At 45.7% G+C, this 19,104-nt stretch overlaps 1 protein-coding gene across 2 annotated transcripts in view; it reads left to right on the top strand.

The window, feature by feature from the left end:
* The window catches only part of NUP155 (nucleoporin 155), a 42,766-nt gene that overhangs the window by 8,416 nt on the left and 15,246 nt on the right, over nt 1-19,104 (top strand). Inside the window, exons 6-24 of one of the 2 annotated variants that reach the window (XM_066602412.1) lie at nt 1,728-1,888; nt 3,009-3,114; nt 5,539-5,612; nt 5,694-5,785; nt 7,440-7,537; nt 8,732-8,884; nt 8,972-9,072; nt 9,770-9,940; nt 10,019-10,129; nt 10,516-10,610; nt 11,077-11,165; nt 12,326-12,388; nt 12,468-12,609; nt 12,703-12,769; nt 14,786-14,901; nt 17,359-17,462; nt 17,677-17,810; nt 18,193-18,384; nt 18,836-18,974. In XM_066602412.1, coding sequence (XP_066458509.1) covers nt 1,728-1,888; nt 3,009-3,114; nt 5,539-5,612; nt 5,694-5,785; nt 7,440-7,537; nt 8,732-8,884; nt 8,972-9,072; nt 9,770-9,940; nt 10,019-10,129; nt 10,516-10,610; nt 11,077-11,165; nt 12,326-12,388; nt 12,468-12,609; nt 12,703-12,769; nt 14,786-14,901; nt 17,359-17,462; nt 17,677-17,810; nt 18,193-18,384; nt 18,836-18,974 — 2,208 coding nt within the window. The remainder of the gene's footprint in view (nt 1-1,727; nt 1,889-3,008; nt 3,115-5,538; nt 5,613-5,693; nt 5,786-7,439; nt 7,538-8,731; nt 8,885-8,971; nt 9,073-9,769; nt 9,941-10,018; nt 10,130-10,515; nt 10,611-11,076; nt 11,166-12,325; nt 12,389-12,467; nt 12,610-12,702; nt 12,770-14,785; nt 14,902-17,358; nt 17,463-17,676; nt 17,811-18,192; nt 18,385-18,835; nt 18,975-19,104) is intronic. The other variant, XM_066602414.1, reaches the window with a different exon arrangement.

Here is a 19,104-nt window from a genome sequence, read left to right on the forward strand (position 1 = left end):
TTTTAGCCTTGAATCCACTAATTGGGGTTATGAGATGGGTTTCCTAAACTGGACATCACATGTAAGCCTTGTATAAGCGAACGTCTAAACTGGCAATTTCTTAAAGTGATTATCTTGTTTTATGTAACTGAAGCTTCGTCATTCCGTAAAGAAAAGTTCTACAACTTTCTAATAGACGGTTTGTTTTTCAATTCCTCGTTAATTTGAAGATCTCTGCTTCTTGTCAGTGAATTAAAACAATCTTGTTTGCTTTCAGTGGTTGGACCCACCCAACCCTTCCCTCCTGATCATCTCCTACTGACAAGTGCACAGAGATTACACTAGACGAGTACTTTGCTTTCAGTCAATGAATTCTGAGAACTCTGATGCTGTGTATTGTCAGTCGGGCATAAAGCCGTTCCCATTCATTGGGCCGTCCTGGCCACCTACAATGTCAGAGACGAATGGCAACTTGCACAGACAGACACATTTGAGGCTTTCTTCTCCATTTTCTCCATTAAGGGGAGCAAAGTTCTTCCCCTCCAGGAGCCAACTTGGCTATACACTGCTCAGATAAATGTCTGTGATACTTGCACATCCCTTTATAAACCAGTCGCTTCACTTCAGGGATATCAATCAGCCCGGTCAGGAGGCAGCAGTGATTGTGAATCCATTTCACCTACTTAGGTGTAGATGAAAGTGACAACAGGAGCGCCGGGGAGGAACAGCAAGACAACCCAAGAAGGGACTGGAGACATTAGCTTTCCTTCCTCGCCTCATGTGGTGCAGAGTGTTAAGGTAGCAGCATGCAGTCCTAAGCTCTCGCTCACGACCTGAAGGTTGCAGCTTCAATCACTGCATGTTTCAGGTATCCGGCTCAAGGTTGACTCAGCCTTCCATCCTTCCGAGGTTGGTAAAATGACCAGAAAGCGGCCAGTGTACTGGTATCATTGCTATACAAATAAGTCCCTTTCCTTCCTGACTGGTTCCTCTTTAGTTCTTGTGAAAGAGATCCAGTGCGGGATTTAAGTGTTACATTAAAGGGGTTGTCCCGCGCCAAAACGTTTTTTTTTTTTTTATTCAATAGGCCCCCCGTTCGGCGCGAGACAAACCCAATGCATGTGTTAAAAAAAAAAAAGCTTAGTACTTACCCGAATCCCCGCGCTGCGGCGACTTCTTCCTTACCTTACTAAGATGGCCGCCGGGATCTTCACCCACGATGCACCGCGGGTCTTCTCCCATGGTGCACCGTGGGCTCTGTGCGGTCCATTGTCGATTCCAGCCTCCTGATTGGCTGGAATCGGCACACGTGACGGGGCGGAGCTACGAGGACCAGCTCTCCGGCACGAGCGGCCCCATTCACCAGGGAGAAGACCGGACTGCGCAAGCGCATCTAAACGGGCGATTAGACGCTGAAATTAGACCATGGAGACGAGGACGCTAGCAACGGAACAGGTAAGTGAATAACTTCTGTATGGCTCATATTTAATGCACGATGTACATTACAAAGTGCATTAATATGGCCATACAGAAGTGCTGAACCCCACTTGCTGCCGCGGGACAACCCCTTTAAGTTTTTTCAGCCGTGTATTTCCAGCAGCCCAGCAATAAGGACGTCTACAGACTGGGTCCTTATTGCTTTAATGACTTAGGATATAATTTACCATTTACAGATGTTTTATTCTCAAGTTCAGCTTTTTTCTATATTGGCTATATTATTTTTCTTTTTCCTTTTCATCTGATTGTAGGAAACCCCAATGACAGCCTTTCTGTAGGGATGCAGCTCCTGCCCGACCCGCTATACTCCATCTCTACAGATAATACCTACCTAATAAGCATAACGTCCACCAACAACGGCCGCATCTTTCTGTCTGGCAAAGATGGCTGTTTGTATGAAGTGGCTTACCAAGTAAGTTGTTTCTTTGTTTGCTGTGCTGAAGTTTGCATTGACAAGTGGGTTGTTCGGCCCATGAAATGATTTCACGAAGAGCTTACAAAAGCAGTGATTCTATCCATACTAACACTACAATCCCCATGCCAGTGCTTTCCTGGTCTCAGATCGCCCGGCTCCAGCAATAACTTATGCCAGCAATTGTCCACAGTGGTTTTGACCTATCGCCGCTACACTGAGTGCTTAGCTGCATCAGTCACATGTTGTTTTGACATATTATTGGAGCCGGGAGAATAAAAAGCAGCGTAGGACCTGGGAAGTTTTGTCAGGGGAATGGCAGAGGATTGTTAAAGGGCTTGTCCCACTTCTAAATGGTTTGCTGCAGGAAGCAGATGGCTCTGTACATTGTGCAGTGGCTCAGGTTGGTACTGCAGGCTGGATCCTCTTCACTTCAAATTGGGTTCAGGGTGGGGGAGGGAGGGGATGTCACTTCTAGAAACCTATTCCTGGTAAGGAAATCCACTCACAGATTTCCCACATTAAAAAGGGCTGAATCTGCAAATCCGCAGCTTAGTTGTGCATTTTGAGGCAACATCTGTGCAGAACAATCCAACATGGATTTCTTCATTTGAACAAAGTCAAAAGATGGATGTGTCCGTTCCCAACCCCCAAAATAATGAGTGGGAAGACGGGCCTCTCCCACCTGAAACACTTATGACCTACACACAGACCAAGCCATGCTGCCTTATGGCAGCTACATGCCCGCTCACCTGGCACAATTGGGTCTCAGATGCATAGTCTTCTGTATGACAAGTGGTATATTGGGCCGCAGATCTAGAACCATCTCTGCTCTTCACAGTTTTCTGTAGGTGATGGGGAAAAAAATTGTGCAAGTTTATTGCTTTAGATTCCTGTAGTAGCGTATTTCTGCAGCAATGTTGGATGTAGGTACCTGTGCTCTTACCTTGTACTGGCTAAGAGCCGGGTCTGCATAGCTGGGAGTGTTATGTACCATTTCTGTAAGCTGTAGACATGTAATAATAATCTTCATTTGTAAAGCGCCAACTTATTCCTCAGCGCTTTCATAGACATCAGCCACTTGCTGCATTCTGTCATCACAAAAGTTTGTTTTCCTCAGGCTGAAGCTGGTTGGTTCAATCCAAGGTGCCGGAAAATCAACCACTCGAAGAGCGCGCTGTCCTTCCTGGTCCCGTCGGTGCTGCAGTTCTCCTTTTCAGAGGATGGTATGTTGTCCATGTGAATTCCGACTCGTATGTCTGAAGTTGTTAGTTTCTTCTGGCTTTCTATATCATTTGCAGCGATTTGTCTGAGCTTGTTACAGGTTCCCATAACCCTGTGTGATCTCTCAATGAGATCTCTTCAAACACCCAGAAGTACCAATTGCAGCTCCTTGTTGGTTCTCCCCTCTGAACAGCGTATTGTTTCCTTTACTGACCAGTCAGCTAAACACTGCGGTCCGTGCGCTCATCACAGCAGTCCGGCCTCCAGCGTTCCCCTTTTTCTGTTTTTTTTTGTTTTTTGTTTTTTTTCTTTATGGTACGCCCCATGTCAAATAAAAGCATCTAGAAGAAGTTGTCGGCATAGAATTAAACTTTCTCTGTGTGATTGTAACATTGTTATAAGTGGTTACAATATCAGAGCAAAAGCATCATTTATTGTGGAGAACTGACCCCTTGTAGGGAGGCTCTAGTACCCTGTTGTACCGCCTCTAGCTTGGATACAAGATGTGATACGGGTGGGCATGGAGGCTCTAGTACCCTGTTGTACCGCCTCTAGCTTGGATACAAGATGTGATACGGTCAGGCATGGAGGCTCTAGTACCCTGTTGTACCGCCTCTCGCTTGGATACAAGATGTGATACGGGCAGGCATGGAGGCTCTAGTACCCATGCTATACCGCCTCTAGCTTGGATACAAGATGTGATACGGTCAGGCATGGAGGCTCTAGTACCCTGTTGTACCGCCTCTCGCTTGGATACAAGATGTGATACGGGTGGGCATGGAGGCTCTAGTACCCTGTTGTACCACCTCTAGCTTGGAACCAAGATGTGATACGGGGGCATGGAGGCTCCAGTACCCTGCTGTACCCGCCTCTAGCTTGGATACAAGATGTGATATGGGCAGGCATGGAGGCTCTAGTACCCTGTTGTACCGCCTCTAGCTTGGATACAAGATGTGATACAATCAGGCATGGAGGCTCTAGTACCCTGTTGTACCACCTCTAGCTTGGATACAAGATGTGATACGCGCAGGCATGGAGGATCTAGTACCCATGCTATACCGCCTCTAGCTTGGATACAAGATGTGATACGGTCAGGCATGGAGGCTCCAGTACCCTGCTGTACCCGCCTCTAGCTTGGATACAAGATGTGATACGGGTGGACATGGAGACATACAGGTTCTGTATGGTATCCTGCAGCATATTGCTCCGCTATAACTGAGCCTTTAGATTGTGCAAACTCCTAGGTTCTTAAAGTTGGTGCCCCAGACAGTCCCATTCATGTTCTATTGGTGATGCATCTGGTGACCGGGAAGCCACGGAAGTGTGACAATGTTGTGGGGGCTTCCTGTGATCCTCGTGTGTGTGTGTGTGTGTGTGTGTGTGTGTGTGTGTGTGTGTGTGTGTGTCCGCGTATTATCCCACTGGAAGCCTCTTAGAAGCTGCCATAAGAGGAACACATGTGGCTGCAGGTTGTCCTGAACATATCGCTGAGCTGTCGTTGTCCCTCGTACCACTACTAGAGGGGACCGACTGTCGTATGCGATGGCCCCCCCCCAGACCATCACACCAGCAGGCGGCAGTGTGCCGCTCCACAGCAAAGGCGGGATTGAGGCGCTCACCCCGAGGTCTCCAGACACAAACATGGCCGACATCAATGCCCAAACTGAACCTGGATTCATCACGGAAGAAAATTCGGTTCCACCCCATAGCGTCCAGATTCTCCGTTCACGACATTACTGCAAACAGAGGCAACGGTGGGTGTCAGAGGCCATACATGTTACGGTGGCAGTAAGACCAAATGCCTGAAGATTGTTCCGACAGACACAGGGGTGTAACAATGGCGCCCCCTGTCTGTGGATGGCGGACAATGCAACAGTTGTAACTGCTAGTGCTTGTCAGACAATCAGACGCTCCTCTCTACTGGTGGTCTGTCGGGGTCCTGAGCCCGATCACCTTGTGTGCCCTCACACATCCATTGGTTCCAACACCTCCTAACAGTCTTGTCAGAATGGCCCAGTGGAGACAATTCATCGATACGACCTTCTAGCTCCCCACATCCCAATAATGCGCCCCTCTCAGACTCTGGTAACGGGGTGAAATCTCTTCTCTGCGTCGTAGAGGCGTCTAGTGGCCAACAAGCTCTACACAAGTGGAAGAAGAGACCACTACACACAAGGAGCCTCCGAGAGCCTCTTATAGGCCAAGGGGGGAACCACTTTTAGGGCCTCTGGTGACAAGACCGTTCATGTAATCACCACAACTCTCATCATTTGTATATCTGCCTGAGATGGAACTGCAGGGCGGGTTTTACAGCAAAATGACAACTTCTTCTAGAGGCGGGGTGTTTTTGTTTAAAAAAAAAAATTGTGTATAACGGGAACAGCTTTACTAATGTTATCTTTCTTATCCTTTTGTTTGCGTGGCAGACCCCATTGTTCAGATTGCTGTGGACAATTCTAGGGACATCCTCTACACCCGTTCAGAAAAAGGTGTTCTACAGGTAAGCTATACAGATTGCCTCTCATAGCACTTTACATACATATGACGTGCATAATAAATCTATAATGTTTTGCATCTGCAGGTGTATGACTTGGGGTATGATGGGAACGGGATGAGCAGAGTGGCATCAGTGTCCCAAAACTCGATCGTCTCCACTGCAGGGAATATCGCCAGGTAAAGAGACCCTCGTTAGTACTGGGGGCAGCTATTATCAGGGGGAATGGTAACTGCTTATATGATATTCTAGATTGTTTCCCATAAAGCTGTGCTAATCTCAAAAGGCTTGTGTGTCTGGTCTTTTGTGTAATTAAAAGGGTTGTACTATAATTGCAAGTTCTAGAGAATAGGGGATAATTTGCTGATCGTTGGGAGTCTCACCATGAAGACCCCTCCTGATAATAGAATTGGGGGTCTTATGTCCCCTGTTGTCTTCACAGCAGGATTACTGCACCCCCTGCAGTAAGGAGAAGGCGGCTGAGTGCAGCGCTGGTCAAGAAAGCACACCAGCGCTCCATTCACTTTCAATGGGACTGTGGTGATAGCTGAGCGGTGCCCTCTTGGGATTCTGTTGGACTTGGCCTACTTTGAAGATGGGCCATTAATATTTGATTCTGCCCTTTAAAACTTTCAAAACCTCATGGCTCCGCACAATAATGTGTCTGCAGCGCTCGGGCAGCATGACCCCTTTGTTTACACAGGCATTGCAACTCGGTCCCTTTCAAGTGAATTCAGGAATCCAGGGAGAAAAAAAATACAACCAGGGAATCATTTGGCCACTAAGTATAAAACATTAGCAGTCAAAATTATATTTTTGGTCTTAAACAAACCAAAAAAAAAAAACATGATAGAAATTGAAACAGGAAGGTTTCTGTAGTCTCACTTATTGAAGAACACTTCTCCCCAGCCTGCAACAGCTGATAACAGAGGACAATGGATTGTATTCGCCTTTTCAATGCTCAGGCCTCTTCTGGTCTGAAACAACTAATAAAATATAACAATAGATTATATTCAGCTGCACAAGCTGCAGGTTTATGCTACAGCGAAATCTACATGTAATGTGGATTTCACCACTCGCCTATTTCTGTCAGAGCCATCCGCAGTCATTGCTCCGTTGAACTCGCTCATGTCGAATCGGGTCGAAACTGCGGTCCTCCAGTGAACAGAAGACCTTTTAACCCTTTGCTATGCAATTTTGGATTCAGGGTTTCCTAGGGGGCTTTCTCTTTCTGCCATTATACAATGGCGTCATCTGCTGGCTAGAGTCAGTACTGCGGTATGGGACATGCTGAAGAGGCCCCTGACAACAGAGCGGCCAGTGATCTACAGTAAGAATACCCTACCAGACCTCTTCCGACATCGGAGCTGTACAGGCTTCAATCAGAATGTCTTTAGACGTTAGACAGTGGATTGGAAAGGGTTAATGCAGAATCCGTGATTTAATCTCCCGTGTGAGCGCAGTCATTATCTCCCTCACTGCCATTCTGCATTGCGATCATTTGGGGCTAAAGTGTAAACTCATCTGGTGATCTTTCCTGAAGGCATCAGCGCTATATATATATATATATATATATATATATATATATATATATATATATATATATATATATATATATATATATGTATAATCACCCGCCGTGATCTAGTGGCATTTGTACATTTTTGGAGACCATTTTAGTTGCCATCTTGGAGCCCTGTGAGATCGCCGTTGCTGCGCAAATTGGCCATCGGTTTTTAAGTCTTCTGCAAGTTCACTGTTCATTGCAGTTACCAGCAGGTCTCGTTTTGAAGATCTTCTTCATCTTGATACTTTTTCTTCTATTCGGACTAGGACAATAGATCGTTCGGTATTCAAACCCATCGTTCAGATTGCCGTGATCGAGAAATCGGAGTCTGTAAACTGCCACCTTCTAGCCGTTACCCATGCAGGTAAGTTAAACCGTTTGTACATCCTACAATATTTGGTTTACAGTTATTTTATGTGACATTTAAGGCTGACTGTTGGCTTAACACCTACAGTCTAGAGAGCTGCTGAAGTGCAAAGCGATCTTTATATTTAGAGGAGTTGTCCAGGAATTCAATAAAATGACTTTGCAGCTTGTGGAAACCCATCCTAAGATAGGTGAATGCACCTCTAGACCGGAGAGGGAGAATGAATAGTAAGCCTGACGCGAGCAAACCGTATGCCATTAGGCTCCGCCTCCTGCGCCCACCGGTCTGGAGATGCATTCACCCGTTCTAGGATAGGTTTGAAACAGCTGCATGAATTGTGGTCATTTTGTTGAATTCCTTGACCGTCCCTTTCATTCTAGCCTGAATGTGGTGGTCCTCTCACCAGGAGGGTCTGGGGGGTCTCCTGTACTCTATAGGGGAAGGGTTGCAGATCTACCTCTGTGACACCATCAGATGTCTTATGACATGTAATCTGGATATGCCATAAACATCTTATGCGGGAAATAAAAGCACAGTGAACCTCACCTCTTGCGTCAAAAGTAATATTTGCTTTGCGTGGTAAAGCAGATAGGAAAGCAGGTTTTTGTTTTTTTTATCATTAACCCCTTAAGGACATTTTGGGGGATTTTCACCTTCACTTATCAAAAGCCGTAACTTTTTTTTTTTTTTTTGCGCTGACCTAGCCATATGAAGGCTTGTTTTTAGCATGGCGAACTGTACTTTTTATTGACCATTTTTTTGAGTGCATATAGTGTATTGTAAAACTGTCAACTCTTTTTATGTGTGTGTAATACATATAATATTTTGAGTATTCCTCCACGCATGCCCTCTCCTATTGTAGACCCCACAAGCACACTGGACCTCTTTGCTCGAGGCCATCTTCCAGGTTCCCTGCATCCTCATCCCACCCAGTCCCTCCTTGGACGCACTCAGACCTTTCGTCTAGAGACTGGAGTTGCTCAGAGTTTCCCTCGTATTCTGACCTGGATGAGGAACAGGCATCTCAGCTGTCGACTTTGGTTGATGATCTCCATGAAGGATAACCTTCATGTGAAAGATCAGACAGCTGATCATCAGGCGTCCCGAGTAACTTAAGTGATCTGCCTTGAGAATAAGTCATCAATATCCTAGTCTCGGAAAACTCCTTTAATGTGTGTCTTTATATTCCAGGTGTCCGCTTCTACTTTAGTACCACCCCATTTAAGCAGCCCGCTGCTCGCCCCTGCATGCTGTCTTTGGTGCACGTCCGCTTACCACCAGGATTTTCTGCCTCCTCTACAGTGGAAAAGCCATCAAAAGTTCACAAAGCCCTTTATAACAGCGGTGAGTGATCCAGAGAGGTTCTGTGATGCTGTGTATTTGGTTTTCCTTTTAGCCAATTGTTGATTTGTTTTCTTTGCCTTTGCCTAGGTGTCTTACTCATGGCTGCATCTGAAAATGAAGATCATGACATATTATGGTGCATCAACCACGACTCCTTCCCATTTCAGAGGCCCCTGATGGAGACGCAGGTGAAGCAATGCTATATCATTTGCCATTAACCCTTTCCACTCCAATTTGTATCCTGGTTTTCCTAGGGGGCTTACTCTTTTTCTCCCTTTATACGACGGCGCTATATGCTGGCTAAAGCCAGTACTGCATGAAGTGACATTTTGGATAGGCTCCGACAGCAGAGAGGCTGGCAATATACAGTAAGAGAACCCCGACGGACGTCTTCCAACATCGGAGCTGTACAGACTTAAATCATAATGTCTTCAGACGTCAGACAGTGGATTGGAAAGGGTTAAAGCATATCTCCAGTAATCACTTACAAGATCCGCTCCTCTGCATAAAGTCTATAACCTAGAATTAAAATATAAGTAGTCCTCTTATTAGCGTCATTCTCTTGTAGGCAGCTAAAACATCAATATTTGTAGATGGTACAAAACTATGTAAAGTAATTAACACCAGAGAGGGACACAAGGCAGTTGCAAATGGTTCTGGATAGGTTGGGAGCAAATGAGGTTGGAGGAGACCTGCATGACCGTGCCCGCCTAGCTCGGGGCTCAATTGGCTATGACTGACAGTCCGCCGCTGACGTGGCCTCACCCAGCACTGGAAAAGGCAGTGGAGGAGGGAGAAGAGGCTGGCGCCGGGCGCAAGACACACCCACAGCGTGGGTGATAGGGAAATGATTATAGTGTAACTAATATCTGCTTCCATTACTAGGTGACTGTAGCAGTTGACGGCCATTCCTGGACACTCACTTCTATTGATGAAATGAAGGTTGAAAAAGTTGTAACTCCGTTGAACAGGGATTTAATCCCGGTGACGGACCCTCCTGTGATGACGCGGCAGCACATTGTCCCGCCCAAGAAGTTTGTCCTGCTATCCGCTAAGGTCTGTAGTGGGTCGTGTATTACAGAAGTCCGTGTGATGGGAATTACATCTGGATGAGAAGTTTATTTTGTGTTGTAGGGAAGTCACATTTTCCACAAGCTCCGGCCTGTAGACCAGCTCCGACATCTACTTGTCAGCAGCGCTGGGGGAGAAGGGGAAGATATAGAGCGTTTCTTCAAACTGCACCAGGTAATTTTATTAATTTTAGGCCTTAGAACAGGAAAGCATATCAAATACTAAAAGTTAATGAAGACAAACAAAAACTTACAAAGTTGGCTGAGAAAATGACGGGCAATGTCCTTTTATTCTCTTGTTTCAGCTAGGGACCTACTAACTGAGCCTTTGTTTATGAGCAGAGCAGTAGTTTGGGGACTTTTTTTCTTTCTTTTTTATCATAGTCGACTTAACTGTTCCCATCACACCCCTTGCTGGACAGTAAACTGCTGTATCTCAGTGCCATGATAGAGGAAATATTTTTGACTTTATATACAGTTTCTAAATGTTAATATTTTTAGTCAGTGACTATCTTTACTTTTTTTCCCTTCTTCAATTTAACATCCTGCTTCTCTTTTTAGCAGGATCAGGCCTGTGCGACCTGTTTAATACTTGCTTGTTCTTATGCTGCTTCGGATCGCGAGATCTCCGTCTGGGCAACGCGAGCATTTTTCAGGTAGGTACAACATTTATACAAATCCCTATTACATTTTTCTGGGACTTTAAAATATATATATTACACACAGGCTTAGAATTGTTTAAAATAAAGGAGAAAGACATACTCTCCTACTTGCTGCTCGGAAGCAGGAAGAAGCGGTCTACGGCCATATGCCGTTCACTGTGCATGTGACTGCTCAGCTAATCACAGGATTCAGCAGTCAGGGAAGAATCTCCACTGAAGCCTGTGATCAGCTGAGCGATCGCGTGTATGGTGAACGGTACGTGATCGCAGCTGGGTACAGAGTATCGGGCATTGAGGCTTCAGTGCCTGACTGGGGACAATGATGCAGATGAGTGTGTGTTTGGTTTTTCTTTTTGTCTTACACAGTTCTAAGCCTCTGAAAGTTTTATTTAAGTTCCAGAAAACCCCTTTAACACAACCATACAAAAAATATACAAATACGCCTGTTCTTCTACTATAGATATGGAGGGGAAGCCCAACTGCGAATTCAGCCTTCACTCCCTGCCCCTGCAAATGCCAGCGCAATGTTCGGTTCACCTCTGCCTGTTGGTAAGAATAGATCCTCTCATACTGAGCCTAGAAATGTTTTCACATTATTAAATTGCCCTCAGATTTTGTTATTGGTATTACTTTTTCATGCTCCAAGATGTGGATTCCAAGGGATTGTTAGGGACTGCTATTGATGCATGTTAACAAGCTCTATGGGAGAAGTTGCCAAGATAAAACCCACTCTTCTGACATCACTTCCTGTTCCCCTTGCATGCACTCTTGTTTTAACATTATCATCTATCAGAAAACCCCTTTTAACAACTTGTATATGAAAACTTGCATTTGGGAAACCAGAATGTTCTACCAGATGACTAGGATACACGAAAACATTATGATCAGTGAGGGTCTGACCCTTTGGGACCCCTGCCAACACGAAGAAGGGGCAGAAGTCTCTTTGGCACTGCGCCTGCACAATTGTGCTCTTCGTAACATGCCTTGCAGTGACCCGCTGTCAGGTTTTCATCATGGGGTCCATCAGAAATGGAGAAAAAATAGCAACTCACAGCACTTTTTTTTTTTTTTTCTTGGAAAAATGAGACCCCATGACAGAGGAAAAGGAGAATGCATTATAGTCGATGAGTTCTGTCGTGTACCGCGGGAAATTGAATAGAGCCATGCTGTAATTTCCTGCACAACAGGTTACTAAGAACATAACCATGCAGGAACAATGTGTAGTCGCAGCATTCTGTCGGAGTAACCCCTTAAATTTATCTTTGGTGTTAAGGTTACCGGGATCTGAGTTCGCTCATGTGTCCAAATGAATGAACAATGATCATCAAGGAAGGAACAAGAGACGTCAACGATGTGAAGTCATCACTGTGCTTTTTCGAACGAGCCCAGCCTAGTTTTAACTTTATTTATAGTGCGAGTAGACAAATAGTATAGCAGCCTATCTTGGTGGATCACCTTCTCGAATGTTTTAAAAATCATGACAAAGTTTAATCAATCATCCTAGTAAAGGAATGCGGACACACTGACCAAATATAGTCTCTAGAGAATGTCCAAATCCCCACTACGAAGAATAGCACAGTCAGGTCTGTGCTGCTTTTAAAAATGTCAGACTTACGCTTGTCATTCATGGGTTAATACAAGTTTAACAATCCTTTTAATGCTTTCACAATTCATAACAATTTATGACTGATGTATCCTTCGACATTCAGGGTCCCCCATACCCATAGGCAGCCCAGTTGGAATGCCAAGCTTCCTGACTACACCCACCCACGGTACGTCTTACCCATCATTATTCTTATTAATTCTCGTACCTTCTATTGGAGTGTGCCTGATAATCTCACCTTTTTTCAGGTGTCTATCCACCAAATGTATCTACCCCAGTGTATTCTGCTGCCCATCAGTCTACCACATCTCTGCCTGCTTTACCGGGCTCAGAAATCCTCTTTTCTGGCAAGCACAATGGAATTTGCATCTATTTTACTCGCATTATCAAGTGAGAAGTCAAATTTATTAAAGAAAAAAAATGAAAATTTTAGCTTTATTTTATTTTTTTGAACCCTGACGTGCCGTGTGATTTGCTTTCTAGTAACATCTGGGATGGAAGCATGATTGTCGAAAGAAATTTCAGGATTGAAAACAGAGCTGTCACAGCGGTAAGACTTTAAGATGGCGTCCCGTGTTAATATGCCCTGCATGTATGGCACTCGTCAGGGAAGGGTTAAAGGGGTTGTCCCGCGCCGAAACGGGTTTGTTTTTTTTTAACCCCCCCCCGTTCGGCGCGAGACAATCCCGATGCAGGGGTTGAAAAAACAAACCGGAGAGTGCTTACCTGAATCCCGGCGGTCCGGCGTCTTCATACTCACCTGCTGAAGATGGCCGCCGGGGTCTGCTCCCTCCGTGGACCGCAGCTCTTCTGTGCGGTCCATTGCCGATTCCAGCCTCCTGATTGGCTGGAATCGGCACGTGACGGGGCGGAGCTACACGGAGGTGGCATTCTGCACGAGCGGCCCCATTGAAGACAGCAGAAGACCCGGACTGCGCAAGCGCGGCTAATTTGGCCAAATTAGTCGGCACCATGGAGACGAGGACGCTAGCAACGGAGCAGGTAAGTATAAAACTTTTGATAACTTCTGTATGGCTCATAATTAATGCACAATGTACATTACAAAGTGCATTAATATGGCCATACAGAAGTGTATAGACCCACTTGCTGCCGCAGGACAACCCCTTTAATCATCACTATGTCTGATGGTTATTGTAATAGAGGGAAAATCACGTTTCCCATCCGTGTCGTTGGGGGACATAGCAAGAATTTGGGCATAGCATCTGCCACTAGGAGGAGACACTAAGCAAAGAAAGAGTTAGTTCCCTCTACCCCTGCGGACACTGAGCTAATTAGTTTTAGTTTAGTGTCCATGGGAGGCGACCTCCTGCTCTGCAGGTCTTTTCTGCATTTATTATTTTTACTTTTTCCTCTCCACTAGGAGGGACTAACTTTCTTTGCTTAGTGTCGCCTCCTAGTGACAGGGTCTATATCCAAGCTCATGGTGTGTTTCACAGTGAATGTATTAAGGAAGGGATCTTACGGTAGGTAACAAAAAAAAAATCCTGTTTGGCAATCCTTTTCGTGACTGTTGCATCGTGATCACGTGATTAACAGCATTGTAGTACAGTCTAGTTAAAGGGCTCTTCCTGTTACATAAAGTTACTGTCAGATGAAGAATCAAATGTTATTAAACTTTGCAGTGCGGTTCCGCTTTGGACTTTGCATCTGTCGCTCTATAAACGATCACCTTCTCCCGTCACTTCAGAAGTGTTTATTCCCAGGTTGCCCCTGGATACGTCCTACAGGTATTCCAGCACTACAGGTCGGGATTGTTCAGTAGGAACGACCAGGGACGTCCTATTTTTGTCTGCAGCTCTTGGAACAGGATTAGCTGACCAATTGCATGGCAGCTCTTAGCGGGACATGTGCAGGAAGAGTACAGAGCAGGGAATTGTAGGAAATGTAGTTTCAAGCTGCATGTCAGCAGAGATGTGGTGACCATCTTGGAAAATAATAATGCACGTAAACATCAGAAACTTAGGGCAGGATAAGAAGGTGATGGCTGTGATATTTATACCCATAACGAGCTGTTCATAAACATGGTGCAAACACCGTTCACATCTAGAATACCCCTTTCAGTTGTCATATTGCATTAAATGTCAAGTTGTTTTTATCTGTACGCTGCAGAGGCCGCAATAGTCTCTGAACAGCAAATTTGCACTTTGAAATCGGCCTCTTGTGAATTTCTACACAGGAGACTGATCTTCACCTGCATCCCACTGTAAACTAAGAAACGGCAAGATACTTCTCCCCCCATCCATCAGCTCCACACCTTCCTCTTTTCCGGCTTGTGTAATTGCATCATAGATGGCAAGTAACCGCTGTGATCAGACGCTAAGGCCAGGCGTAGGCTGCAGCGGTCCAATGCCATGTGTAACGTGATCATGCTGAGCGCTGGGGGAGCGACGAGTATCTTGTCCGTGTTTTATTTTACAGTATAAAACTTCTTTATTAGCAATGGAGGCAAAAAAAACCCTCTGCAAGATGCAGCATCAGGATAAAACCTCTCTGCACAAAACAAAGGTAAAGGGAAACTGATTTCTTAATCTTCTGTGCTCCTCAGATTGACAGCAGCATCTCCCCCCACATCCTGCAGTCGGTTCTACAGGAGCTGAAAGGTTTACTGGAGTTCATGGATAGGAACTCTCAGTTCGGTTCAGGCTCCCTAGGAAATCCCAGGTAAGATGTAATGTCAGAAGTTCTTTTTATCGTCCGTTGCATTGGGGAACACAGCTTAAAACGTGGGTATAGCTGCTGCCACTAGGAGGTGGAAACTAAGCGAAAAAAAGCTAGTTCCTCCTACCAGCTGTACCCCTTATATTACCTTAATGCAGTCATTAAGCTAATCCGTTTCAGCTTAGTGTCCTGGGAGGCAGACCTCTCCATTACAGTCTGCAGCTGTTCTCCTGGATCTCGAAATACAGGGCTGGCACTGGACTCTCCCTGTTACCCCACCGAGGAGGCCAAAAATCTGTTGTCCGCCTGACCCTCAGAAGACAAGGTGGCATGGTCAACGTCCATTTGACATTGACCCACCAGCTATAGTGGCGGGTCAATTGTTTAATTGGAGCAAAGGCATGCAAGCACTGTTGTGGTCCCAGAGCTCTACGGTCCAAGACGGAAAGGGAGAGAAAATGTTCCTGATGGCTTGGCTTGCAGAGATTCCTTGGAGGGTGGGGGTCAGCTTCTCCTAGGTCTTTCCCCAATCAGTGCTATTTTTTCCGTCGCGGCCTCCCTAGATCGGACAAGCTACTGGCTCACGCATTGGCTGCTACGCTTTCCTCTCGCCAGACTTTGTGGCTTAAATCCTCATCTACAGATGCCACCTTAAGCGGTCTTTAACACCCCTTCCCTTTTTTTTTTTTTTTTTTTGATTCGTGCCTCATAGGGTGAGAGGACATTTTCCCCTTTTTAGAGAAACCTGGAACACTCACGTCTCAGACGCCTGGGTCCGAGAGATCATCTCTTGGAGCTATGCCATAGTTTTCTCTGCTTACAGGGTTTTACTGTTGGCATTCCGGCTCCTCTTTTGTCTTCGGAAGTGTCCTTTTTGGGGGTGATCATGTCTATTCGCTGGGTCTCTGAGCTAACGGCCTGGTCAGCCAAACCTCTGTTTACTATCTTCCATCTAGACTAGGCGGTCTTGTGTCCTGTGCTATCCTTTCTCCCTAAGATGGTGTCGGCCACTCATCTGAGGAAATGCACTCTCCATAAATAAGATTCAGTTTGAGCTGTGAGAATGTATCTCTCCAAGACGTCTTCCTTCATACGATTGATGATGCTCTGAGACGTAGCCCAGCGTCTTGCAATGCCGTAATTTCTCGCTGGATCAGATCAACAGCAGCAGAGGCCTACCATGCCAAGGGCAGGAAGCCTTCCTTATGGATTACTGCTCATCCCACTCAAGTAGTGGGTGCTTCTTTGGTGTCTCGCAGCAGTGCTTCTGTCCTTCAAGTGTGTAAGGTTGCAACTTGGGCCTCTCTACACACCTTTTCCAAATTCTATTGGGTGCCACTATTGCATCTGCAGATGCTTCTCTCAGTTGAAAGGTTTTGCAGACTGCCATCAACTGACTGCATGGTCTACCTTTCTGCTCTAGAACATCCCATGGTCTAAGCTGTGCCCCCCCCCCCCCCCCCCCCCCCCCCCCCAATGCAACGGACAGTTGTACTTGACGTAAAATCTCTTTTGTGCATAATTAAGGTCAGGACGTAAAATGGATTAAAGTGCCACTGCCATGAGATCAGAATTTTGGGGGCCTCTTATATGTCATAGGAACACGTCAAACGTTTTGATCGCTGGAGGTCTGACTGCTGAGACCCCCACCGATCACTAGTAAGATCAAGCTGCAGCACCCATCCGAGCGCGGTCAATGCCAACTAGCTGAAGTTGGGCTAAATAGAAAGTCTATAGACCATTCTTCATCTATTGAGAAGCGACATCGCTCAAGTGAGTTCTTCAGCTGGCTAGTTTTAGCAATTAATGGGAGTTGTCATTGTGGACAGAGCCGTAAGCAGCCTGCTTTGTCCACATTGCAATGGCCGAGGTTGGTAATTCATTAAATTCAATGGGAGCTCTGCCTGCATTACTATACCAAGCCGCTGGCTCTGCTTGCAATGGTAACACGCCTGGTGGCCCCCTTTATTCTGAGGATATGTCATCAGTAGAGATGAGCGAGCGTACTCGGAAAAGCACTACTCGCTCGAGTAATTTGCTTTATCCGAGTATCGCTGTGCTCGGGTCTGAAGATTCGGGTGCCGGCACGGAGCGGGGAGCTGCAGGGGAGAGCGGGGAGGAACGGAGGTAAGATCTTTCTCTCCTTCTCTCCCGCCCGCTCTCCCCTGCTCCCCGCTGCGACTCACCTGTCAGCCGCAGCGGCACCCGAATCTTCAGGGACGAGCACAGCGATACTCGGATAAAGCAAATTACTCGAGCGAGTAGTGCTTTTCCGAGTACGCTCGCTCATCTCTAGTCATCAGTATCAAAGTCCCAGAAAACACCTTTAAGCAGCAAGGTTTATTAAAAAGAGGAATAACATACAGTTTCCTTTATTCCCCCGGCTACTTTTGCCGAATCTTTTTATACTGATTTTCTGAACTATCCATACCTTTATTAAAACCAAAATTTGTTTTGTAGTTTTGGAACACCAGTCAACATTCAGCAGCGATTGGTCAGCATCGGCCGACACGAGATGGGAAGTTCCCAGCAAATCCAGCAAGAACTGCAGAGGAAGTACCACAGTAAGTCCAAGCCTGATGGGACATATGCAGGCAATAAGCAACCATCATTCTTTTGGGACTTCTCTTAGGATGCTGCAATTAATGGATTTGAAGTCCCTTTGTATGACATGACGCCCAGTGTCGGGTTTCATATACTATTTAATACCATATGTAATGCCACATGCTGGGCGATCACTACAGGACTGTAACACAATGTCTACTTTCTGTTCTTCAGCTGAAGCCCAGCTAATAGAGAAGTCCTCTCTCCAAGGGATCCACATCTTGGTCAGAAAGACATGCCAAGCCTTAGCTCTATGGAAACTGCTCTGTGAGCACCAGTTACACCACATCGTGTCTGATCTTCAGAAGGTTTGTTCTTTCTTAAAGGGGTTTCCTCACGGCAGTAGAGGCACTACAGACATGTTAGAATTGTCTGCATATCCCACTTTTTTGTGTAGATTTGGAAAAAAATTTAAATTCCAAATTGACCCAGGGTGGGGCTAACCCCGTGTGTATGTGGGCCCTTGGAGTAGACTGGGGCCCACTTTTGGCTTTGCCACCTATCTGTAGCTTTAAGACAATAGGACATGCTGACCCAAATCATGTGACTTCAGCTAAGTGGGTGCTGCTCCAATATACAGGAAAACCACCTCATCCTCATGTTGAAGCAGTTTTGTAATTGTTTTCATGATGTGTAAGGCAAATTATCGTGTATTTATGCTCGTGTGCTTTCTTCTACTTGCATTCCCAGGAACTGCAGGAGCAACTGAAAATAACCACCTTTAAAGATTTAGTGACCCGAGACAAGGAGCTGAGTGGAGCTCTTGTTGCATCCTTGATCAATCATTATATCCATGACAACGCGTCAGTAGATGGAATCAGTTCCCGTCTGCAGGAAGTTTGCCCGCTCTTCTACAGCCCTGATGATGCCATTTGCTCAAAGGTACGAGTTGTTCCTGAGTTACACGAACAGAATTGGGGTTGTACTAGAAAAACGGGTTACTGATAATTCGCTGATTGTTGACCCTGCAGATCCCTAAAACAGTGGTCCACAGTGTCCTTGAATGAATGGAGCAGTGGTTGAGGACATGCAGCACCGCTGTATTCATTTCAGTGGGATCACCAGAGATGGCAGAGCTTTTAGCACTTTGCTATCATGGCGGACTCATTGAAATGCATGAAACCGCAGCATGCATGCACATCGCTGTTCTGTTCATTTAAGAACACCCTCTGGAATGCTGGTAGTCCTAGAGGGCGGGACCACCACCGATAAGCAAGCTATCATGTGAATAAGGGTTAACTCCTCCCCCCCCCCCCCCCAAGGTAAAACCCCTTTAACTTTCTCAATAATAACAGGCAGCATCTTATGTGAAACTTCTTGTTTTATGTTTTAGGCAAATGAGCTTTTGCAGCGCTCCCGCCAGGCACAGACTAAATTTGATAAAGAGGTAATGCTTCGGGAGTCTCTACGAGAATACCAGAAAATAAGTCAACAAGTCGACCTCGCTAATGTTTGTGGACAGTACAGACAAGGTATTGCCTTCACCATTACTTTTAATTTTTTTAACTCGTTTTATTGAAGTTTTAACATATACAATTATCAGAAAATTGCAATTCACAGCACATGACAGTTTTATCGCTCATACCCCCTGGTGGAAAGGTC

This window comes from Eleutherodactylus coqui, chromosome 5 (assembly GCF_035609145.1).
Source record: "Eleutherodactylus coqui strain aEleCoq1 chromosome 5, aEleCoq1.hap1, whole genome shotgun sequence".
In the NCBI taxonomy this organism is placed as follows: Eukaryota; Metazoa; Chordata; class Amphibia; order Anura; family Eleutherodactylidae; genus Eleutherodactylus; species Eleutherodactylus coqui.